At 44.4% G+C, this 26,382-nt stretch overlaps 1 protein-coding gene across 1 annotated transcript in view; it reads left to right on the top strand.

The window, feature by feature from the left end:
• Positions 1–26,382, top strand: part of CCDC63 (coiled-coil domain containing 63) — a 216,431-nt gene that overhangs the window by 54,836 nt on the left and 135,213 nt on the right. Inside the window, exons 2-4 of the mRNA XM_078666129.1 lie at positions 7,826–7,996; positions 13,879–14,068; positions 16,623–16,742. Of these exons, the coding sequence (XP_078522255.1) occupies positions 7,848–7,996; positions 13,879–14,068; positions 16,623–16,742 (459 nt within the window). The 5' untranslated portion in view covers positions 7,826–7,847. The remainder of the gene's footprint in view (positions 1–7,825; positions 7,997–13,878; positions 14,069–16,622; positions 16,743–26,382) is intronic.

Genomic DNA, 26,382 nt, shown 5'->3' with positions numbered 1-26,382 from the left:
TTGTAGAATCTTCAAGGCTGTGGGGGTGCTGTCGGAGGTGGGGGCTCGTGCCCCGGTGGGCAAGCGCCCGAGTTACGTTGTTGTTCAAAGTTACTCTAGCGGCCGAGACCCGCCTTCCAGGGGGCCCAGACGCCATTTTGAGGCCTGCAGCAGCCGCCCTTCGTCGAGTCTGCAAGAGTGGAGGAGACCTTTTGGAGTGAACCCATGTCCAGTGTTGCGGAAGTATGGCCACCTGCGGTGCATGTTCGGTGCTGTGCGGGTATTGGCGCAGCCATTGCATGTTCGGTGCTGCGCAAGTATCGGCACCGTTGTATGTTCGGTGCTGCGCAAGTATCGGCACCGTTGCATGTTCGGTGCTGCGCAAGTACTGGGGCGCCACCATGGTATGTTCGGTGCTACGCAGGTATTGGCACCACCGCCTGGCTGGAGGAGTTCGGCGCTGGGCTGGGGGCTGGGAAACCTCCTATCCGTGGAGGTGGGAGAGGCTCGTCCGCGTCGCCTCTCCCTCCCAGCCCGACCTGGACTAATTTTCGCGGAGGTATGTACAAGACATCCCTCCCCCCAGAGTTGTCGCAGCCATTATTCAAGTGGCGCCGGGCGTGCTGCTGCGGCCATTACGGAGGAGAAAAGAAAGAAGTGTCCCGTCCTTCTCTGGGCCGGGCTTCCGGTGGATGTCGGCCGGACGCCCCTTGCTCTGGCCCCATGAACGGGTTCCTTGGCTCATCGGCTGCAGCCGGATCCAGTTGGCCCCAGTCCCCGGCCATTGGTGGCCGGACCGGGAAGACATGTGGCGGGACTACCTGAAACTCCCACGCGCCACCGTGGCCGGACTGGGGGAGAGAGAGAGGGGGGTCGAGGACATAGACATTCCCCCCCCCTACAACTCTCCGGTGTGGTCAAGGTGATCCCCTGGCTGGGTCCCGCTGGCCCTTGTCTCTCCTCCGGCTCCATCCTATGTTACGATTTCCTGGCCGACTGTTGGCAGCAGGACCCACCTTATATGGGTTGCTGCCGGCTGGGCGTAGCCGTAACCCTGCCCTACTTTGGAAGGTTCCAGAATGGGGGGGGGGGCGAATGTTCTGCTGACTTTCATTTTCTAGTTTACCATTCTTGTTTCAAACGTTTTCTGTTGTTAGGGCATTGATAGGTGTTATTATTACGTACTGTTATTTGTTTCTTGTTCGTTATGTTAAATAAAAGTTCAAGTTCATCAGTGGCCTACGGATTTCGTTTTCCCATTCCTTTCTTTCCAGGTTGTTCCATGCTAAAGCTTCTGTTAACAGAAGTTTAAGTACCACGGTAACACAGGCAGAGGGATGACGCAGATTCATGCATTCCGTACACACAAACTCAGACGGGGAGACAGTACAAATATTATATAAAAAGACCCAAGACAAACATAAAACAGTTATTGGCCATAATTATCTTATTTCTATATGCTGCGCATACTTTTTGTTAGAGCAATGGGGCAGGCTTTAGTTATATGCCTATAAGGATGCGGAAGAAAGGAGGTAGTAGGTTTTCAGACATTGGCAATATCCCTAGTCCTCTCGGCGAAGGATACTTGTGTAACCCTTACCTCGAAATACCCTAAACTTTTCCCTACTTGGCTAAACGTAAGGATGCTTGATCATGTGTGTACATTATTCTTTCTGGTTTCTTCGGGGTTTGTCGTCTGTCAATTTAGAGCTACACTGGGTTTTCCCGTCTTATCGTTGTTTGATCTATGAGGACTCGAACATGTCGCTGAAATCGGCTTGGCGAAATCTGTGCCATCGGGCATAATCGAACGTGGTGGTTCTATCTGGCCTGTCCAAGTCAGTCTGATTCATCTTTGTCTCGCGCCTTTTCCCTTTCTGCCGGCCTGTTATTCCTGTCGGTCCTCTGCTCCTACTCACGTTCAGTAGAGTCGGGCATTGGGCTTTCCAGTGCCCGGCATATCTACAAAAAGCACATTGGTTTTGCCCTAAGTCTGGCCGTCCTGTGCGTAGTGTCGGGGGATTACTTTCGGGACGTTGTGTCCTGGGGTCGTCCTGTCGATATGTTCCTTTACCTGCTCTGTCCTCGTCTCTATTCTTTCGTTGCATTGCTTCTTTGCGCCACATACCGAGGCAGTCGAGCATAATAGGCGTTGTCTTATTATCACGAAGGGCTATTTCTAACGTTTCTATTTTATCAAGATCGAAGGATCCTATCAGTGGCCACTGTTTCTCTTGACTTTCTTTGGTATACCTGTGCCACAGTTTACTATAGGCTATGGTAACTAATCCATAGTTTATGAACATGTCTTTATTAGGGGTGCCTTCCAGCGGAGCTAGATGATACACCTCTAATAAACGGTCCGGGCTGAACCAGCTATCGACCAGTGGGGAGAAGACAGACATGACAGCTCACAACGAGGGACAAAAGTCAGCACTGCCTATCTTATCACTGTGTGCAAAGACTAGACAGAATATTTCTATTCTACGTTGTTTGCAGGCAGTGAATACCTCATGAACCAATATCAAATGAACAAAAAGAGGACCAGTGGGAAGAATAAGTAGATTCGTAAAAGATCTGCGTCCTCTACCCTTTCACTATCTGCAAAGGGGAACCTGTTCTTTCCTGTTTGTAGACAGAGAATCTCCAGAAAACAATCCGCGAACAGTAGCTCGGGGTCAAAAACAGTTAATCAGTGGCCGTTAATAAATAATCGATTCAGTGGGGGAGAAAGATAGGCGCGACGGCTGCGTTACCTATCCTTCACTGTTTGCAAAGAGAAAGAGCCTACTGTTTCTTCGTGTGCAGACAGTGAATCTCCAAATAGGTCAACAAAGAGTAATACTAGTATTTTCTGAACAATTAAACAATTATTTCGTGTTTCGTCGTGTCTACACGACCTTACCCGGACCGTATGGACAGTTTCTTGTCTTCCGAATCCAGCGCCCGATCGTCCTCTTTTCTTTGTATTCCTCGCAGCACTCCTGATGGTTCCCAGTCAGGACCGTAGATCACTCGGGAGAGGTCTGTTCGGAACCAGTGAAGTTCGGATGATCGGCTGCCAGACGAGGGTCTATTGGGCAAGAGCTCTCCCGATCGTCGCAGTCGTTCACTCTGTCGTCAGGACCTCTCCCACTGGATCCATGAGTCGCTGATGGGCCCCACGCTTGGGACGCCAATTGTTAAATCTAAGGTCAAGGGACAATCTATATTTGCCCGGCGGTATCGCCTCTTTAACCCACGAATTATTAATCAATGAAGAGGCAGGCGCTGGAGACGGGAAGGCAGGAAACAAGGTTTATTCTCTCCGGAGGAGAACACATCAGTTCAGACAGCAGGTATCGTCAGGAGGTGCTCTAACCGCATCTCTGAGGCCTGGCCTCTTATACACAGGTTTATTGCTTTATTACATACAACACATTCTTGGCAATGCTTTGATGTACGGAAGGATATCCTCCGAATCTCCCCCTCAGGCCCGTTCCCACACACATTTACAGTTGAAGTCCTCACCCCGGTCACAACAGGTGATGACTACCGCGCAGCTGGACATTCCGCCGATTCATGGAATGTGGGGGTTTGGTCGGATCTCATAGGGTGAGGGCTTTGATCAACTCGGGGGTCCTTTGATGAGGGAAGCTTTCTACTGTACGGGGAGGGGCAAGGAACAGTATCGGCAGAGCAAGGTGTCGGCCTGGGAACGAGGAAGACAAACGGGCACACAGGAAAAGGGGATTTGTATCAAAGAGGGCCTGGGACCATGAAAGGAAGGAAGGGAGGTGTCGCGCTGGGGACAGGATGGGGTTCTGAGGCAGAGCTGCGCTGAAGAGGGGTTTATGACCCAAGGCATGTGCGAGCGGGGGTTGTCAGAGTGCGGGCTTTGTGAGGGAGGAGGGCTATGCTGGGGGCCAGTGGCATGCAAAAGGGTTGTTCTGATCGAGGCACCTAAAATGGCGGGTGCGCACGACAAAAAGTGTGGCATCAGGGGAAAAAGGCAAGATGGCACAGATAATGTTTACCAGACCGTACTAATTTTCCACAGTAAGGTATACACAATACTCTATAGTATGTTGTACTATGTTTTACTATGCATAGATTAGTAAATATGACCATAGTTAGCGTGGAGTGGGTGTGATGTATTCCTATAGGTTCTGAATCGATCCCCCTATTCCTGACCCTATTCTGGTTAAACAAACCAACAAGTTAACTAACAGTCAGCCCATGAGGCAGAAAACCCCCATGATGCAGATACCGTTATCTGACGCAGTCACACTACGGCACAGAAACGTGTTATCTGATTAGGTCCTAACGCTTGCGATCTAATTAGACAAGCGATATTCCTCCAGCCCCTGATAAGGCATACGGAGTTCTCATAACAAATCAAACCTATGACAACCTGGGCAAAACCCTGCGGCCATTGTTTTGATTTCACCGAGAACTTCAGCAAAAGAATGTGCTAACGAGCAAGTCGTATGACATCCTTATTGACGTATCTATGTCCATCCTTACGTCAATCTCGGCACCTTAAAGGTATAAATATTACCGATATTGCCCTATGCAAACACACGCGGTGGTGACGAGACGGAGCAGCCATACTTGCCGAAGCCCAGAGCAGAGCAGACCCCGCTGGCGCAGCCCCGCCTTCCTGACGCGCTGAGAGAAGCTGCTTTCTCCTGCCGAGAAATCCAGCACCGGCGTTTCTGGGTAGCCCTCGCAGGCAGCCTGGAATATCGAGACCAGAGACGAGAGATACCATCCCTCATTCAACCTAGATTCCAGGTACAGAACTGAATAACCCCTCACAGAGAATTCTTTAGTTATTCACTTGGCAAAAACAAACTTAACTTAAACTGTAACTTTCTATTCCCGCCCCCGTATTAGGCTTAGGTCAGGTACACGGGGTAGGCGTATTTAGAAACACCAGTTGAGTACGTTTAGTCAAATGTATATGTGTATGTAATATATTTTATTCATTTTAAAACATCTTATGGCTTAGAAACCATATCAATGTTTTTACAGTATTATTTTATACTATTGCTTTTAATGTATGCACTTTACTTAGCTATAAGTATTGCAATAATATCGATCCATTTCTCTTGTATGAGAAAAGAGACTGATCAATAAATAACACCTTTTTATTGAACACGCCCGTCTCTTCCTTTTCTCTACAATCTGATGAGACTAAGAATGCACGTACTGACTGAGTAAAATAAATTGCCTTTTGTTCACACGACTCTCGAGATATACTCTTGATTAGGGGAGAGCAAAGTTGTCATGTTCTATGGTTGTCAGAAACTAAATCCCTTCTTGTCTAATCAGGGAAGTTAAGTCCTTCCTGAACATTCGAGAAAGTTTCTAGTGAACTCTGAGCTAGCTGGCAAACCCAAAACTTTAAGTCTAGTATCGACAGTAGTAGACCTAGTTAACGTCTGGTCTAGGCCTTTACTGCTGTAGGTATTATTCCAATGCGCAGAGCCTATTGGGATGATAGGAACTACACTACAGGCTTTTCGAGCAGTGACAGACCCGTCCCCCCCCCAGCGCCTTGAGACCCCTCTGGGTGAGCAGTGCGCTATACAAATTATGTGATTGATTGATTGATTGATTGAATACCATTTTGTAGTATGTTAGTAGTATTGTGGTAGTTCTACTAAACGTACTACAAAATGCAGTTTGTGAATAGCTCTCTCGAATTATTCCTCAGATGATTTAAAGCATACACACTTTGGTAAGATAAAGAACAGAAATATTCAACTCTCAGGTGCCAGAGGCATTAACCTTTTAACACAGAATTAAACTTAGGCGCGAGGTAGCAGAGGTGTCTCAAAGGCTCAGGCCTTAGACAGCAGTGTTGTCTCTCTGATTGCAGCTGGGCTACGCCCCTTTTTACACTGCTCCTTTTTGGATGGCCGAGTAAACACAACAAAGGCCGACCATGTGAGTTGCCCTAACTCGAATCTCACTTGCCTGTACCCTCTCCGCCTCACCCTGCCTCTTAACTGAGGGATTCTTTATCAAGGATTTTTAGTACTTAGAGCTAACATGGGGGATGTGAATGCTTGTACAGACTGCATAACTGCCCCGTGCATTATGTAGGAACTCTTAGCCTCCCTGAACTGTGTCTGTCAGGGATGAAAGAAGAGCAAATGACAAAACTCGATTTTTAGCCAAGTCTTGCAGTGAGCCAGTAATTATTAGAACGAAGGATGGTAGTAGGTAATATATGGGCAAAGTGAGCAGGGCACAGCTGTTATCCACCTTCTTTTCTCTTTTTACATGATGCTGGCACGGTCTCTCCTATAGTGCTCCTGTTCACTGGTAACCAACTCTTTGTGAAAAAGGACCCAGAAGTCCTTCCTATCTCCTTACCAGCAGCATGGTCTTCTGACTTCTGTTCCTTTCATATTTTCAAATTCTTATGTGGCCAGGGTGTTGTTCTCACTGGGTAGTAGGGAAAGGTGAAGTCAATGCCCCATGGCTCTGTATGTGTTAGAAAAATCAATCCTCATTTGTTCCCAAAAGCAGTTCTAGCTCCTTCCCTGTACCCTCCCAAAATAAACGTAAAATGACCCATGGGAACACATCCGCCTGCTCCTGAATGTTTACCAGGGGTGTCCATGATTCGGTAACGAAGACCTGGTCCAGGACAGATTTTCAGGCTCTCCACTAAATTTATAAATCAGTGCCATTGAGGGATATCCTGTATCTCATGTTGAAAATCTTGAGGGCAAAATATTGAATCCAGAATATCGAAAGGTAAGTAAGTCTAGATCTTTGATACCGAACTCCACATATATGTATCTTGATCATATACATATCTTTAAGGTAAACAGATGAGAAGTTAGGAATAGATATCGATACACCCGTATATGCACTTGCCGTTCAATACTTTGTCCCTCTATATTCTATCTATAATATTCTTGTATTTCGATATTCTTGGGCTCGATATTCAGCGGTACAACAGTTGAGTATGAATACAATCCAGATGGTGAAGGCAGCACAACAGTAAATGGTACTTCCAGACCACAGCACCCTGAGTGTACTCAACCCTTGACCTAATAGGTATAGTTTAAACTGGGCTTTAGCCACTTTCCAGTCAAGGAAGTGCTTGACACTTCTTCAACCATAAGGGCAACTGCTTCCTTGACTTGCCACCTTTGGAAGAGCAGATTCTCTCTCTCCTTGATTTTACTGGGAGCTTCTCTTCTGGGTTTGGTTGAAAGTAACAGTAGGTCAGTTGCACCTTTTGGCCCATCCAGGATATCAAATATTATTTTTTGACTCAGCCTAAGCTCTTTGTTATATCTTAGCCATGTTGTCTATGGTTAGCTCCCAGACTAAGCATTGGCTGATGATCATCCTTAACTGATCCCGTCTGGTAGTCAAGGTTTTGTCAAGGAATATTCATGAACTAAATTTGCATACAATGGACTTGAATGAAGTAATGTGCCTATTAATCAATTATGTCTCCCAGCTTGGAGTCCCAGATGTCAGTTTAAGGCCACAATTTAAAACAGCCTCACACAGTACTAATAACAGAGATGTCAAGATACTATTGGTAAAAATTCCCTTCCTGGGTTGGGTAAGGAGGGCTCTATTCCCATAAAAGTTAAGAATAGCTGTTAAAAGGAAGCAGCCACAATTACCTTAAAATCTAAGCGTTGTCAGTAAATGTTGGCAAATATGTATTAAACAAAATGGTATCTATTGTTTCTGAATAGTAAACAAAATGTATTTTACAAGTTCCACTATATCTATTTTTTGTGGCACAAATAGTTCTTGTCCCCCACATGCTGCCTTGGCAGTTCCAAACTGATGTCCATGTTTTCTTTGTGTCAATTGATGGCAGTGTACCACTGTAGAGGAAGAAGATGGCAAAGCAAAGAACCAAGGCCAAAGAGCGGGAGCTCGACATGCAAGCCGAGATCGAGATGCGCAGGGTGCAGCAGCAGTTCCGCGTCATGGAGGAGAACCATAAGTCCTACACGGACAAGATTCAGCTCATCTTGCAACAACACAAGTAAGTGACACACTTTTTGTACGATATGGTGGTCAAAGAATATGGGTGAAGTTGGGAGGATATGACTGGCGTGACCAGCACAGGGTCAGGGGAGTAGGAGCCAGGTGAGGTTATAGGATAACCACCGACTATATAAATAAGCAGTTGCAATGCAATAGGGCTCGCATTAGTAAAGTTAGAGGTATTAGTATTGTAAATGACACATTTTTTATTTATGTTTTTGTTTTGAAAATGGTACAAAAGGGGGTGGTGATGGATGGAGCATCTGAATCAATCAAACACTCACACCCGGTCAAAAGATCTGGGTTTAATCCATCACCGTTCTTTAGCCCACTCTACCACCCCAGTTCAGACACGGCTATATGCAAATCAGTCTGACCCTGTGCCTCATGGGAACAGTCCAGCCCGAACTGCTAAGCCATGCCTTCCCTGGACCGGAAACAAGCTTCCGAGGACCGGTTTCTGGCATTCCAGCCGTCTTCAGCCCAGCTTGCTTGAATCCAGTGGCAAAGTGAGCAAGGGACTCATGTCTGAGCATACCCTGCCACACTTATGGCGGCCAAAGCGGTACAAAAGGGGTTGGTGATGGACAGAGCATCTGAACCAATCAAACACTCACACCCAGTCAAAAGATCTGGGTTTGATCCATCACCGTTCTTTAGCCCACTCTGCCACCCCAGTTCAGACATGGCTATATGCAAATCAGTCTGACCCTGTGCCTCATGGGAACAGTCCAGCCCGAACTGCCAAGCCATGCCTTCCCTGGACCGGAAACAAGCTTCCGAGGACCGGTTTCTGGCATTCACTCTGGCTGGCCACGGGTGAATGAAGGGGGTAATGGGGGAGGTGATGTGAGAGCAGCAACCCACAGGCAGTGGGGTGACTTTATTATTTTCACTTCCCAATGAGCCCACAGTAAAAGGTAAAAGTGAGAGGCAGCTTGGGGGCAGAGTAAGGCTGATGTCAAAGTGCCATGTTGGGGCAACACTGTGAGCAGACTGAAAGACTGGGGAACGGTGAATGATGGGATAGTGTCAATGAGTAGGCCCTGTCAAGCAGTCGAGAGACAGAGAAGCGACGGCGACGATAGAGAGCAGAAGACAGGCAGGCAGACGCCCGCTGAGAGAAGAGAAAGAGGACAGACAATGAGACAGCCAGGCACGAAAAGCAGAGAGCAAACAGAGAGACAGTCCTGGAGAGGAGGGGGCACTCAGATAGACGGTCACTGAGAGAAGAGAAAGAGAACAGACAAAGTGACAGCCAGACATGAAGAGCAGAAGGCAAACAGAGACAGTCCTGGAGGAGAGGAGAGGGCATTCAGACAGACGGTCACTGAGGAAGAGGACAGGCAGAGAGACAGCCAGATATGAGGAACAGATGGCAGACAGAGAGAAAGCCCTTGAAAGCAGAGGACACTCAGACAGACGGCCACTGAGAGGACAGAGAAGGGAAAGAGAACAGACAAAGTGACAGCCAGACATGAAGAGCAGAAGGCAAACAGAGACAGTCCTGGAGGAGAGGAGAGGGCATTCAGACAGACGGTCACTGAGGAAGAGGACAGGCAGAGAGACAGCCAGATATGAACATCAGAGGACAGACAGAGATATTGGAGAGCAGAGGGCACTGAGACAGGCGGTCACTGAGTGGAGAGAAAGGAGACAGACAAAGAGACAGCCATACATGAAGAGCAGAGGGCAAACAGAGAGACAGCCCTGGAGAGCAGAAGGCAGTCAGACAGACTGTTATGAGAGGCGAGGAAGGGGACAAACAAAGAGACAGGTAGACACGAGGAGCAGAGCGAAGATAGAGAGACAGTACTGGAGAGTAGAGGACACTCAGACAGACGGTCAATGAGGGAGAGGACAGGCAGAGAAAGTCAGAGATGAAGAGCAGAAGTCAGAAAGAGAGACAGCCCTGGAGAGCACAGGGCACTCAAACCGACAGTCACGGAGAGGAAGAGGACAGACAGAGAGAGGCAGCCCCGGAGAGCACAGGGCACTCAGACAGACGGGCACGGAGATCAGACAGAGACACAGGCATAACGAGAAGAGGGCCGGCAGAGAGACAGTCCTGGAGAGCAGAGGAAAGTGGAAGAGTACACGCAGAGAGACACCAGACATGAAGACCAGAGTGCAGACAAAGAGACATCTCTGGAGAGCCGAGGGGGGCAGGCAGCCTTGGAGTGCAGACCAAAGGGATGCAGATGGCCTTGACGCCGGCAGAAGAAAGACAGGCAGCCACTGAAGGCAGCGGACGTGCGGTCTGTACGAGCAGCAGACATCGGGGATCTCTGAGGGGAAGACACAGCAGACAATCCCTCAAATGAGATGACTGGCTGGTAGCCGGTCAGGGTGAGCGCAGGACAGCTACACAGTCCTAGACAGCAGCGGACAGACTGACAATCACAGACAGACAGTCCTTAGAATAAATACTCTTATCCACTGAAGCAATAATAAACATACAAGGAAAGACCAAAGGCCAGCTTAACAGCAGACACAGTGAGAGAGCTTAAAACATACGGACAGAACTGGCAGACCAAAAGACAGACTGAATCACACACACATATATAAACAGATACTTACAACTACTAATCAGAACACACCATGAAGTACAGCCAGAGGAAGAGATAATTAGACACATAAAGAAACAGTGACGGAGAGATTGCTTTAGATAGGCACAACAGATGTTGAAAAAATAATTGATAGCAAAGCCTGAGATAAATACTGACACCAAAACGTGCTGAGAGAACTGAGGGACACCGGTATTAAAACGAGAAAGGCCTTCAGGTAGGTACGCATTTAAGGCATACACTAACAGTAGGAAAAGTACCATTGGGAACTACTCGCACAACAAAAAAATTACCTAGAATTGTGATGTGAAACATTTAAGGAAATGTATTTCTCTAACCTCACAATCTTATTTTGGACAAAAATGAGATAATTTATTATGCTTGAAGGCAAAATATTGTGTTGAGTACAAAAACATGGCGAAATCAAACAAACCTCTAAAGCAGCAAAGATATACTTCTTGAGCTTTTCAGACCCACAGTCTTGGTCCCTTCATTAACAGTTTCACAAAAGGGTATCAGCACAAAAGAGAAGATTGGGCTATGCAAGCAATCCTGAACCAATAAGTAAGTGCACGCTTTTCATTTACCGGTCCTTTTCCAAAAAGCCAGCAACTGAAATGATGCCGTCCTATCACGACAAAAACAACACGAATCCCTATGAAGCCCATTAATTACCTCTGCTGCAGTACCATTCATGAGAACTGTTGCTGTGGTGGGGAGGGGAGAGGCAAGAAGGAAAGAATAGGGGAGAGTAAGGGTGTGGAGACGCACGGGGAGCAGCAGCCTTTGATGTGCCGGCCGGCCGTGGGCAGTGAATAATTAGGGGAGGAGAAATGCCAGAGCGCACGCTGGGGAAAGCTTGTGGGAGGGAGGCTGGTGGCTTTGATGCTGTGCACGCGCTTTTTCACGGGCACAGCATCAAATCGCCCTTTGGATAAGCTCTGGATAAGCCCCAATATGTCTCGACATCTGCAATGCTTGCGCATTGCCAGAGGTCGAGCCCTAAAAAGATCAGTTTTCACTAATTGTGTATAAATGTATTTTTTGGTTTATGTGCTACAAATCTGGCTTGCATCAGACTCTTCTGGTCCTATACGGAACATCCCTGCTATAGAGACATTTAGTATCTTAATTAATGTTCAGACTGTATCATGTCACCATCGAACTGTCCAGATCGTATGATGTCATTGTTGTGGGATTTCAAAGCCGCTAAGGTGTTAGTTGTTACTCCCAGATTCCTCTGTGTAATTGGCAGATTAGTTGAAGCACTGGCATTCTAACATATTAGTTCTATAGATAACATTTGCCTGGTTCTGAAGATTGTTTTTGAATGAGTTCATAATAGATGTTTCGATGTTGAGCAAGGAAAACATGAGTGGAAGGAGATATCTTGTAAATTGGCAGGTGAAGGACTATGTTATATTCTCAAACGTATTATAGGTGGACTTGAAAAGAACTATCTCTCTCCTTGCTGTCTTCAGCAATCTTGTAGGCCTGGATGCCATTCAGCTTCCTAAATGGGCCTGCTTTGCATCTTCACTGGGTCTGTATTTTCTCCCCCTACTGCCTTTGCACTGGGCTTGGTCATGTGTTTGACCACATTGGCATCTGTACTGTGATGGTGTCTGGGTAAGCAGAGGAAACAACAGATAGTTTGTGCAGTGGTTTGGTTAGTCATGACTATGACAGGTTCTATATCCTCTCTTCCCTGGTTTAAACTTCTGCAGGGTGACCCCCAATTGGTGGCATTCCCTACTCACACTAACAACCTGGGGTATGCTTGGTTCACTGAACAAATCACAGATTTGGAGTTCTACCTCTGAGGCTTGCCAGAGTCCCAACTTCCAGCAGAAGTTTTTTGTCCTATTGTGGCATAGGTTGACTTCTGGTAATTCCTGGTTATTCTAGAATCCTCTTGTCTGTAAAGAAGCTGTCACGTACCGTTGTTATTCTTGAATTTGCTGAAGAACATCTCGCTTTGGATGGGAAAAGCTGCCCTTGAAGCAGCATCTATTCATCGCTGTTACAGACTAGTATAAGGTAGATGAACCAGGTAATCTGTTACAAATGAGTTTCTTCTGGTATATTGAAGTTTGGGCATAACATTTGTCCAGAGGAACAAGCTAGGGATAGTCTTCAGGACAAATAGAACTACCACACTATCTGAAACTCATGGCCACCATTAGTCACAAATAACTAGCTCCAATGTGACATTGGCACAGATCTCACATAACTGATTAAACAGGCAAAGGCCAAGGAATGCAGAAGTGGGTATCTCTCATTGAGCATTGGCCTAACTCTTCCTATTGCATAACATTATTGGATTTCCCAATGAGGGCTCATTATTACTGAGTGGATAATCGGGTACCATATCTCTATTGTCAAATGATCACAACGTTTAACTTGTATAGAGTGTAAATCTGACATTGGCTCTTCTCGGTGCTTAAGAAATAGGGATTTGGAACAGAATGCCTTGTGTGCAGTAAAGCTGTTTAGGGGGCTAATCTACAGCCATTAGTGAAGTTATAGAAATAAATTAGGGGCCGATTCATACATTGGAGGTAAGAGGTATTGCAGTCAGGGCAACAGAGTAATTTACTCCCTCGCCTTGAGTGCACCTCCGCCTGCCAAAACATGAAATGACCATTAAGCTAGTTGTAATTTTTAAATTTTTTATCAGCAAACAGCGGTTCCTGTCAATGCTTTTTGCAATTTGGTGCTGAACTCTGTCAACATGAGGGAGCCCTGCGCCAAACTGTTTTCTTTTTTCTTTACAAAAAGAAAATGTCCCCCTCGTCATGGGAGTTACCTCCCATGGTGATGGGGCATGCTTGGTTTTATACTGCACCTTACAGCCAGGGTTTGCCTGGTGATGACGGGCAGTAAATAACGGCTATATGTCTGCCCTTCCTACCTTGGCCAGCAGACATATAGCCAAATCTCCGATGACCCTTCATCCATCAGAGCAGTTTGGCTATGACGGAGAAGTATCAGTGTGTCAAACTATGGTCTGCCTGCTTTTAAATTTGGCGGGCAGACCATAATGTTGGCAGCAAGCACACTGCAATGGAGTATTCTTGCTACCAACATTTAATTCAGGTCCTTATTGTCTCTCACAATATGTTGCAAAACCTGGCCACTTTTCTTTTCCAGCGTTGTGGGCAGTGGAAACGTCTTCCAACTTCTGGAATGACAGAGAATGGTTGTTTCTGACTCCCCCAACATAAGTAAACTTTTTGTAAATGGCAGCAAATGATGTTCTGTGCAACCAACATTTTGTTAACTTTTGGTTCTATTCTCCCTTCTTTTACAGAGAAGAATACGATGCCCTAAATGAGGAACATGGAAGTATGACATTCGCCATCAATCTGACAACATCTCCTAGAAACATGGCAAAGGATGTAGTGAATGTGGTAGAGCTCAGGGATCTGCTGGAAAGGAAGGACAAAATTGATGCTGAAATTGAGGAGTTGAGGGCACTCCTAGCCCGTCTTGATGCACAGGTACTATGGCAGATCTTTGGTTGCACGCCATGTCGGCAACTCTAGATGTCTTGTGTTTGTGTTCACTCCATGTTGTTTGTGAGGCTTTTCTTTTTGTATGTTTCTTGTGAACTGGCGTATGTGAAGAGACAGTGTCCAGGCCATGCTCTGCATGATCAGGTGTGAATTTAAAACCTACTTATTTCAAATCTGATTGGCTTATTAAATTGTTGTATTGTTATGTGTAAACTTCAGTGGCAAAGGGCTGCCTTTGATGGTGATAGTGCATTGAATAAATCCCCCTTAGATGATAACTTAACCTGGAACATGCTGATTCCACACTAGCAATCAATCAATCAATCAATCATTTGTAAAGCGCACTACATACCCGCGAGGGTCTCAATGCGCTGGGGGGTCGCTACTGCTCGAACAGCTAGGTCTTGAGTATCCTCCTGAAGGTCAGCAGATCTTGGGTCTGTCATAGGCTCAGTGGGAGGGTGTTCCATGTCTTGGCGGCGAGGTGGGATAAGGATCTCCCACCAGTGGTTGTTTTTCGGATGCGCGAGACGGTTGTGAGTGAGAGGTCAGCAGAGCGTAGCTGGCGGTTGGGGATGTAGAAGGAGAGCCATCTGTTGAGGTAGGCTGGGCCGGTCTTGTGGAGTGCCTTGTGTGCGTGGGTGAGAAGCTTGAAGGATATCCTCTTGTTGACGGGGAGCCAGTGCAGGTTTCTCAGGTGGGGGGTGATGTGGCCGTGGTGTGGTACGTCGAGGATCAGTCGTGCCGAGGCGTTTTGGATGTGTTATAGTCGTTTGCTGAGCTTGGTCGGGGCTCCCGCGTAGCTGGGCATAGCCCCCACTCTGGTACTCTACCAGCTGATGAAAAACACAGTGTAATACTGTGTGCGGCAACAGTGTGGTAAATGAAAGAGCATGCCTTGTCTTTTGTCCTGGTGATACTGTTTGTAGTGGTGCATTTGTGGATACATAGGGAAGGCGCTGAACTCCACGAGGTCACAGAACCATTACATTTCAGTAATGGTATTCACAAATTTACTGAATCTTGAAGTCACCTTCAATGGAGGATAATGCACTGTGATTAGATATGCTGTTACCGCTTGGGATGGTTCTGTGTTATGTTATTGCATTTTATTTCACTTCACTTCGTTGCTTTACACTTACACTTAAATTGATTTCACCATCTCAAAGGGAAGGGAACGCTGGTTTTTCTGGGTCCTAAGCTGTGTTGATTTACGGCGGGTCACCCACTCAACTTAACCTTAAATGATCCTCTAAATGTCCACACAGCAGTTGAATGGGACCGAGGACTCACTGTAGCCAAAATGTGAGGGAATGCTTTAGGACAGAAGTTTGTGATTTGGCCTCATGAAAGTTTTAAAGTCCAGACTTAAGGATGAAAAACCTCACCAGGGTAAGCCTGGCACCACAAGGTTGTATGCAATGAATAAGTGGACTTGCTGTGGCCTCACATGTAAGATAACATTGAATACAATTACAAGCACATTTTGTTATGAGAATCATTTTCATAGTCAGTGGTTATCCCGAAAATGTGGCCCAGTTCCAGGTCTCCTGAAGCAACAATGGATAGCACCTGGCATATAAGCTCATTGTTTCTACACTTTATCTTATCTATCCTAGATACAGCTCTCAGCCACATTGCCTGTCTTCTTTCTCCCTGCTTTATTTCTAGCCCATTTAGAAAGAACCCACTTGTTTAAGAAACCAGGATCTTGAAACCTCTAATGTGGAAATGCTACACCATTCCCTTTGCTTTGACATAATAGTTCTATACTACATACGTCATTTGTAAATAAGGTTTTGCGGCCTGTTTATATTTTGACAGACGGATGGTTTTTACCTTCAGGGTGACTGTGTAAATTACGCTGTTGCCCTGACGGAGTAACCTCCAGTCAAATTTTTAAATATTCATCAGATGGGCATTTTAACCATTGGCAGGAACCACTGTCAAGGGTATTCCTTCCAGCTCGTAGGAACTTTTCAATATGGATGCGTCAAATGTGACAAAGTAGATTTTTGTTTATAAAAAAAACAATAAACTCAACTCACCATGGGAGTTATCTCCCATGGTGGGGGAGGAATTTCTAGTTTTTTACTGCCCCTTACCGCCATGGTTTCCCTGTCGGTGAAGGACATTAACAACAGCTATATGTCTGCCCATCTAAATTGGGTGGATGGACATATAGCCATTTCTCTGACGGCCCTTACTTTGTTGGGCTGTTGAAGAATTGTGGCCAACATATGGTCCTCATGCATCTAATTTCAGTAGATGGACCATTATGTTGGAGGTAGGCATAGTCTCTTACCAATGCGACAGAGTATGCTTACTGCCAACATATACATCAGGTCATTGGATCCTTTCTAATAGGGTGGTGAAAACCATTGGTCCAGTTTTAAATACATGCAATTAAACCCAAGAGTTTGTTGAAGTTTTGTCATTCTTTGTATAACTCTTGAAATTAATTTTAGGGGAAGCAAGGTAAAAATATCAACTATGGAAAAGTTGAAGAATTCAAAAACTGTGTTGTGTCTTCTTTCAGATCATGGAGCTAGAGGACAAAGTCAAAAAGCAAAAACGTCTCATGTCTGCATCAAAAAGCGCTCAGGAAACTCTGAAGAAGCATAAGCGAATCCGGAATTTGGAGAACCAGCTGAACCTGGTAAGCAAACATTTCTTGCTCAGCACCAATCAATGATCATACACATTAGCTTTCCAGGGTTCAGATCTCATGCTTGCAGTCCATTTCTTGTCAGACGGGAATGGGTGCTTCCGAACCCTGACAAAATCACAGTTTACCTGAGACAAAATGTTTGTATTAGATCTGGTTTCTGGTTGATATGTGTTTGAGACAACTAACTGAACTGCTAATATTCCAGTTGCACCTTCGAAGTGATGATTGGTGTCTATTGGTACCTACTGCTATTTTGAGAAAAGAGTCGAATTTGTCTTGTTTGTTCTTCATGGCACATGTAATTCATCACAACAAGTCACCGTAGAAACCAATGGTAGTACCTTCAGGGAAGCTCTCCATTATGCTGCTTTGATACAAGCCAGATATTTGAGCTCATACCCAATCTTTCCATCTTGGATCATCCACAAACTTGAAGTATTTATTCTTAATATTTTTAATATCTGTATCAAGTGTCATATAATACAAAGGGTTGAGCCGCAGTGTAATTTCCAGGTCAAATTATGTTTCCAAACATGAAATACATAGAATCAGTGCTTAATTTGTGAAGAAGTTTGCTGATGGTAGGCACTGGCACTCACATTTCTATTTGGGAATTAGGATTGATTTTTCATCATCAGACTGACCCAGAGCAAGTGATAGGAAGGAAGGCAGAAAAGGCATAAAGAAGAATAGGAACATAGTGGCAAAGGGGGGAAACATGAACGAAAAAGAATTTGAAAGAGTGATAGACAGGAAGTGTGTGGTAGTGATAGAAGGAGTACGAGAAATGAGTTGTTGGTTGAGTGGGGTGTTAACCCTGTTCGAACAACAGCCACAATCCCTGTCAGGGTGAACCACAAAACTCACTAAATTAACTTGTGCTTAACCATCTGGTAGCTTGGCACAAAAGAAGTCAGGCTTAACAAAGAGGTAAAGTGTAAGGTATTTATGCAGCACACAAACAGGAATAAAAGGAAAACACAACACAAGAAAAATTCCAGACCAGTTTAGAAAAATAGTCAAAGTAAAAAAAATATGACTGACCTCATTGGAGTGGGGAAACATTTCTGAGACGATAAAGTTCAGCGGGTCAAGGCTGCAGGCGGTGTCTGAGGATCATCAGGACGTTACTGGATAAAGTCGCGGTGAAGATTTCCACATTAAGACTTAGGGCCTTGGCAGGCCGACCGCAGCGCCCTCAATGATTCGACCTCCATGACCTTGGCCGTCTGACCACCGTATTACAAGGTTGTCAGGTTGCTGTTTGAAAGACCGTCAGAGGACCACTGACACTGCCAGCCATCCGCAGACCGCAGGTGCTGTGATCGGCAAAAAACAGCTGCCATAGGGCGGTACAGAGATATTCACAGCCGTCCATATTACAAGTTGGTCGTCCGACAAGCAGAGGGTGGCGGTGGGACTGCCTACTTTGAGTTGGCGGAATCGAAGTATTTGGGGTGCATATTCACCCATTTCCTTTTCTTTGCTTCAGTCTATGATGTGTATCCCTTTCTCCAGGTTCCCCCTTCACAGCAGCATCTTGACCCCGAAGAAAACAACCCTGAAATTCCGTCCTTTTTGGAACATATACCCATTGACTGACATATGGTCCAGATTCAAGCAATGGGTAGTAGGTATGTTTTCATATCTGTCATGTATATGTGTATATTTGGCACATGTGCAGTCAAAATATACAGAAATGCATTGATCAATATGGAAAACCATTCACTGCCGTCAGGAAGACCGCCGCTGGCCCATCGGAAACCTCATAATACAGTGGGTGGGAGACCACCAAACTCATAATCAGGCCTTCAGCCTCTTTATTGGAAGTCGAAAATCTCCTGCGGAACAAGGCTGGGGGCTGTAGCCAACGAGGGCGCAATGAGGTTGGACACCCCTTCTACGAAGAACCACTGATCAGGAATTATTGCTGCAGAGAAAGCCACAAAGTCAGGTAGACCGGCGATGCACCTTGGGCAGATAGAGTAGAAGGTTGGGCCTGGTCTTCTGGTTGTTCTCAGCACAGTTTTTAGACAAAAAATCCCAAGTTTTGGATGTTGGCTATCTGGGCACATTTAGCACCACTATCAAGGGTCCAGGACTGGAGAGGCGCCACTTGGGGGGGCACAGGTCCCACTCAAGCTGGGTCCAGGCGCAGGTTCAAGATGGTTGGAGCCTTTTCTGTCCCTGAGGCTCTGATCAGGAGGCCAGCCAACTAACACTTGGAGCCACTCTTATTGACCTGGGATCAAGAAGTGGAACAGGGCTCAAGCAATAGGGCAGGCCTCTGAGAGTTCAAGGTAGGCTTCAGGAAGCAGAGCAGAACTTCCAGTGTGTAGCAAAGCAGTTTTCTGAATTACGCAGCAGGTCACAGCAAAAGGAAGTCATCTGATAGTCCTTCCGCATTCCCCAAAAGTACACTGAAGAGTGGGTCTGAGGGTCCTCTTTTGATACCTGGTGCCTTCTTTGAAGTAGGAGAAGTTTCTAGAGTTTTCCCTTTGAAGTGCTTGGAGTTTCCTGCCTCCCCTATCCTGGCTAGCCAATACCTATACAATGAGGTATTGGAAAGTCCTTTGTGTGAAGGCAGGGCACAGCTATTGATTTGCAAGTGGGGCTGTGCCAAGCTCCGCCCACCCCTCATCCTGCCAGTGATAGTCCATCCAGGCACACCTAATCCCAGTACTGAGTGAGAGGAATAAACAAAGTCCAACTGCAAATTACACCCAGTCATGTGACCCAGGAAAAGGCTAGAGGCAACCATTGCTAGGGCAGGAAAAAGCCAACTTTCTAAAAGTAGCATTTTCTAAATTGTAACTTAAAATCCAATTTTACCACTAAAGAATATTTTTAAATTTCACTTTCTCAGACATCAAACATGAAAATCCTACTTGCTCCCAATCAAAGTTAGCACCTATTAAATGTAATTAAGCAACCCAATGTTACCCTATGGGAGAGGTAGGCCTCCCAGTAGTTCAAAACGAATTTAGGAGTTTTTCTCTACCAGAACATTTAAAACGTGCAAAGCACTATGTCCTATGGCTGCCTAGGGCCTGCCTTAGAGGTGACTTATATGTAATTAAAAGGGAGTTTAATGCTTGGCAAGGGGGTTATTTTGCTAAGTGGAATTAACATCTAGCAGGTGGCAATGGCAGACCTGAGATGTTTTAAAGGGCTGCTCAATGCTATGCTATGGACTCCTGAAGGTCCTAAGGAAAATCCTGGACCTATTGCCCCCGAGCTCCAGAAAAACTATGGTACACGCCTTGGTCACCTCCCAGTTGGATTATGGGAACTCCCTCCTATGTGGACTTAGTAAAAAGGGCCTAACACAGCTCCAACGCGCCAGAACGCAGCGGCGAGGCTGGTCCTTAACCTCCCTAGGAGAGCCTCGGGTAAACATGCATTGCACTCCCTTCATTGGCTCCCAATGAAGGAAAGAATCAAATTTAAAACTATGTGCATCACCCACCGTATAGCTTACAAAAAAGCACCTCCATATCTTCAGGACTTGCTCCCAGTCTATCGTCCTGCACGTCCGTTGAGGTCAATGGGTAGCATGCAATTAGTGGTGCCTCGGATACATAGAGCAAGAATGGGAGGACGCTCATTTAGACACCATGCCAGCAACGACTGGAATAATCTACCCATCGAACTGAGGATGGAGCCGTCTGAAACCAGGTTCAGACAGAGGCTGAAAACCCATCTTTTCCCTACGTTAAATTCAGTATAGTTCACTCGTGTCCCTGTGTTCACCCTCTGCGAGCCAAGCTGAAGAGATGAAGGTAGGGTCGTCAGCGCGGGGACGCACTGTTCTCTGTGCAACCAAGCGCTTAACAAATGCCATAAACTAAACTAAACTAATGAGTTCTGCAGGCCAACTAGTAGCATTTAATTTACGAGTCCTGGTTATATGGTGTATCATTTTACTACGGACTTATAAGTAAATTAAATATGCCATTTAGGTGTAAGCACATTTTACCATGTTTTAGGGAGTGAGAAGAAGCACTTTAGCAATGGTTAGCATTGGTAAAGTGCATAAGCCCAAAAAAAACGAATTCAGCTAAAATAGTAAGTGTGTGAAAGGAAAACATTTGGGTGTGACTCTGCAGAGGGTGTCAAGTGAAACAAGCAAGAATGAGGTAATATCAAGAATAGGTAGCCTTGGTATTCAGAAAACTCGTCAGAGTGCTAAGAAAATGGTTTGGGCCCTTGCATTTACTTTTAAACGAAATATGCACTGCATAGAATCATCACTAAATAGTTTCTTATAATTGAGGTTCAGATGAAAAGAAATCTCAGAATGCAGAATGATGGTGGTGAGGGGCCAGTAGGAGAAATGGTAAAAATGGAAGACGTATTCACTAACTATATTGTAAAGGTAAAGATATGTATTTGTTAAAGTATGTTCTGTGTTTACTGTCCTACAGTTTACTTGTGCTATATTCTCACCAGAGAAAAAAATCTCACCTCTTTATTCTATTTCTGGACGTTCTCAATTTCAAAGTTTTCAATATATGTGTTTTCAGCCGTTAATAAAAACATTCAGGGTAGATTGACTGTAGATGGATCACTGAAAGAATATCGACTACCACAATATCGAGTACCCAAAATATCGAGGAGAAAATATCTACTACAAAAATATCGAGTTTGTATGTACAAACAGGTAAGTACAAAAATATCGACTACAAAATATCGTTTACAAAAATATCGTTGTAAAAAATATCGACTTTACTAAAAACAATGTTTAATTACATTAATATAAAAATTTAATTACTAAAATATAATTAACAATACTTAAAATAACTTTTAATAATTAAATATTTAATGAAAGTAAAAAAAAAAAAAATTTTAATCATATTTCTTAAAACATATATATATATATAGTAACAAAATTTAATTAAATAATAGGCAATATTGTATATGTACCCCAAAAACCCAAAACTGACCCTGAACCCTAAAAATACCCCTTTACCCAAAAACTAAAAACTGACCCTGAACCCTAAAAATACCCCTTACCCAAAAACTAAAAACTGACCCTGAACCTTAAAAATACCCCTTTACCCAAAAACTAAAAACTGACCCTGAACCCTAAAAATACCCCTTTACCCAAAAACTGAAAACTGACCCTGAACCCTAAAAATACCCCTTTACCCAAAAACTGAAAACTGACCCTGAACCCTAAAAATACCCCTTTACCCAAAAACTGAAAACTGACCCTGAACCCTAAAAATACCCCTTTACCCAAAAACTGAAAACTGACCCTGAACCCTAAAAATACCCCTTTACCCAAAAACTGAAAACTGACCCTGAACCCTAAAAATACCCCTTTACCCAAAAACTGAAAACTGACCCTGAACCCTAAAAATACCCCTTTACCCAAAAACTAAAAACTGACCCTGAACCCTAAAAATACCCCTTTCATTTAACATAATTAGCAATTAATCAATTAAATAAAATTAATTACCAATTACATTTTAATTAATTAACAAATATTTTTTAATTAACAATTAATTAAATATTACTACCAATTATTAAATTAACATATTTAATTAATTATAATTAAATTACTTCCCACCCTATTCCCCTATAAACCCACAACCCGCTAGAGAAAATACATTATTTTAATTGACATAATTAGCAATTAATCAATTAAATAAAATTAATTACCAATTAAATTTTAAATAATTAACATATATTATTTAATTACCAATTAATTAATTATTACTACCAATTAATAAATTTACATATTTAATTAATTATAATTAAATTACTTCCCACCCTATTCCCCTATAAACCCACAACCCGCTACAGAATTAAATTACACAATAATTAAAAAAATAATTAAAAATAATTATAAAATAAATTGACACTTTTCACACATATTATAACATAAACACACTATAAATAATTAAATATTATTTAAAAAACTATATTTTTTACTATCTAGATTATATACTTGGATATTTTCACTGTCTATATTATTTACAGTCGATATTACTTCACTTACCTTAAAAACGATATTTTGGCTGTCGATATTCTGTCTAGTCGATATTTTCTCCAAACGATATTTAAAACTCGATATTCTGTCCAGACGATATTTTGGAGTCGATATTATGTCTGTGCACCACTGTAGATATGTGTAAACACAGTTTGTGCATGTACAAATCAGAATGATCGATCTATCAAACGGGATTTGTATAGCGCTGCTAATCACCTGCGAGGGTATCCAGGTGCAGGGGGTTCTGCTGCTCAGGTGACATCAATTGAACAACCTGGTCTTGGGTTCCTTTCTGAATACCTGCAGGGATGGTGAGGTCCAGAGGTGGATGGGGAGGCTGTTCCATGCCTTGAAGTGGAGCAAAGGTGTTGGGAGTGTTGGTGGAAGCTCAGGCAGTGGTTGATGTATGCTGGTCCTTAATTGTGCAGGGTTTTGTAGGCGTGGGTTAGCATATTGAATTTGCACCTCTTGCAGACGGGGAATGCGTAAATAGAAAAAGATATGCACAATTTGTCTCTGTATGGATGTGTCCATATGTTTTATGTAAGAAAATGGCAGCCGTGTTGTCTCTTGATGGTGAGTACATTTATACAAAGGAAACATATGTCCCCCTTCTATAAACCAGTTTCATAACCAAGCAACATGTTGCCAGGAAGACCATGGAAGTTCGGTTTCAACTCTTCCTCTTCAAGAAAGTGAAGCTGTTTCTATTGGAAGAAGACTTTAGAACAACCATAAACACCTTGGTCCTTTCTCAGGTGGATAGAGGCAACGTCCTGCTCAGCGGTTTTCTCGATACTTCCGTAGCATCCCATAAACGATCCAATAGGCAGCAGCATAATTCATCAAGGGCTCGAAGAACTTCATCCAAATCACCCCGACTTTAAACGACTTACATTAGCTCTTCCTTCCGGCCCCGGTCATCTTCAAGACCAGCTGCGTAACCTATAAATCCCTGAACAACAAGACCCCTGCTTACCTGGCAAATAAACTAGCCATGTCTGCCGGACAAAGCCAGACCAGAAGCCTAGATTTCACCAGACTGGAAGCAAAACATTCCAAGAAGAAAACAAAATAAAGGCAAGCCCTCTCTGTTCATACTCCCAAGAACCCAAACACCATGCCTCTTGACATCAGATTAACACTTACAACAATTCAGAAAAAAAGCTGAAGTCACACCTTTTCAAGGATCATTACCCCTGACCTGAGAGCCTACCCTTGGCCTTCCGCCAATAATAGTACCTTATCCAGAGTCGCGCCCCCTTTTCAGTTCTCTCTGTCCCACAAGTAGCAACACATACTTACACAGTCATACATGGTTCTTAGAAACATGCATGTAAGCAACTTTTTTGTCGCAGTGTACATATACGCAGAGAATTGTAAGGGTGAGTCTGTGAAAAGCAAGTCTCACAAATAACCTTGTAAGGAGGTCGGATGTCCCTTCCAGGCATCCATTGTGGTCTGCACATCTCCTCCTTTAATGGATATTTAAATTGCAGTCATTAGATATAGTATTCTGCTGGCTCTATTTCTCCTCATTGGCCCTAGTGACCAGTTGCACAGTACTGGTGTGGTAGAAACTTTGCACCGGTAAACACTGCTACTGTATGGTAAGACCCTGTCGGTAACATTGAACCCCCCCCCCCCCCCCCTGAAATTGGGAGTAACTGTATGGACCTGGATTTACTGGACAAATTTCCACATGGAATTCCCAAAATCGAGAGGCTTTGCTTATAGATTTGCCACCTGATCTGAGCAGGAGGTAAATGTATGAGGAGGGCTGGTACAAAGTAGGGAGTGGTGAGTGGGAAGTTATAGTTGGGGGTGGGAGTAGGAGAATGTTGGCTAGCAGGCTGGGGTTTTAGAAGCTTCCTGGGCTCCTTGCCTGAGTGGCAGGCAGGGGATTTTACTTGCTGGATTCCATGCCATTAAAATGGAGTTTGTTGTTCCTGCACCCATAAACACCGATTGGGAACACCCGACTACTGGTAGTTGCATGCAGCGGAATTCCACAGCACATGAAATCATTCATGAACTACTCATTTATGTCAGACTTACATCCAAGGAATGCAGCAAAGTGGTGGGGTAGAGCTCTGGTAAGAGTATATGAAAAATGGCACACAGTAATGTGACAATGGAAGATTGATGGGACGAGTGACTGGGAATGTACATGCGTGAAGAAGTGTGGCTGAAGGTCTGTGTAAGTTGGGGGCCGAAGGACAGTGAGTGACAGTGAGTATGTAGCAGTAAGGGGTGTGGTGATTTATTGAATGTGTATAGGCACAAGGGACTGAGTAATGAAAAGTATGTACAAGTGATGAATCTCAGTAATTGACTGAGTGACTGTAGATGTGTATGAGCAAGGTATGTCAACGCGTGGTGGTGAGATTTTATTGGTGAGGAGATGAATGATTGTGAGTTCATTTAAGTGAGAGGGCAGAGTGTCAGAGAGAATGTGTGAGTAAGTGATAGCCAAATCGTGGTGAGTATTTATGAGAGAAAGGGTCAGATGGTGGTTACTGTGTAGGAGTAAAAAGGATGAGCACGGGTCGGTGTGTAACAGTGAAAGGGTCAAGTGGTGGTCAGTACATAGGAATGAGAAGCAGGGCATTCTTGAGAGTGTAGGAGTGAGTGGGCCCAGTGGTGATGGGATTGTATAAGATGAGTGAGAGGGCTAAGTGGTTGTGAATGGGTATGAATTAGAGGTCTGATGACAATGAGGTTTGATGAGAAAGTGTTCCATGTAACAATTTCTCTTACTCTTCATCTAACTTGCTTTCACTCGTAATCGTCACTCCTAGATTGCCACCATCAATCACCGTAATTAAACTCCACAACTAATACTCATCTCCCTCGATTATGTTCAATATCATTCAGCCCACTCTCTTATTCAAACTCACTACAATGCGGCCACCTTGCTCATACTCATTCGCCATCACTCAACCCCCTCACTGATCTTTACCGTCACTCAGACCCTTTCTCAAAATCACTAACCACCACTTTGACCCGTCAGTCATAAACACACCCTGTTACTCAACCCTCTCACTCATAACCTCTCACCATCACTCAACTACTTCATACGTTTGGCACTCAAACCCTTGGGTATACTCATTCACACCATCTCAGTCATCACTGCTTAGCCCCATCACTCATCTTCGCTCTTCATGACTCAGCCTCCTTCTACTAATCAGCATTGTTCTCCTAGTAACTGACCATCACTGAGCTCTGTCACATACTCACCCCGTCACTAAACCACCATGCTGAAACTTACCATTACTCTGGCCCTTGCGTGAGCTCACTCACCACTTAGTTATGTGACTTATGCTCGATGACCTTCACTAAACCCCTAGAGTCATGCTGACTCCTATTCACTCATCACTCATACACCTTCCCCATCACCCATGTTATTCACTTAATCATCCAGCTCTGCCTGGGTTCTATGTCACTTACAGAATATCCCTTCACCTACACCACTCACCCATGATAAGAGGACTGAATAAATGCAAGGGTATATTGATGGAGAGTATTTTCTGCCAGTTGGACTAGCTGGGATTTAAATCAGGTAAAACCATGGATTCTTTACAAAATATCTTAGAATCTATCGCTAAAGAGTCCGACATGAAAGACATT

Source organism: Lissotriton helveticus, chromosome 11 (genome assembly GCF_964261635.1).
Source record: "Lissotriton helveticus chromosome 11, aLisHel1.1, whole genome shotgun sequence".
In the NCBI taxonomy this organism is placed as follows: domain Eukaryota; kingdom Metazoa; phylum Chordata; class Amphibia; order Caudata; family Salamandridae; genus Lissotriton; species Lissotriton helveticus.
The sequence above is the reverse complement of the archived record's forward strand: the minus strand, read 5'-3'. Positions and strand labels throughout refer to the sequence as shown.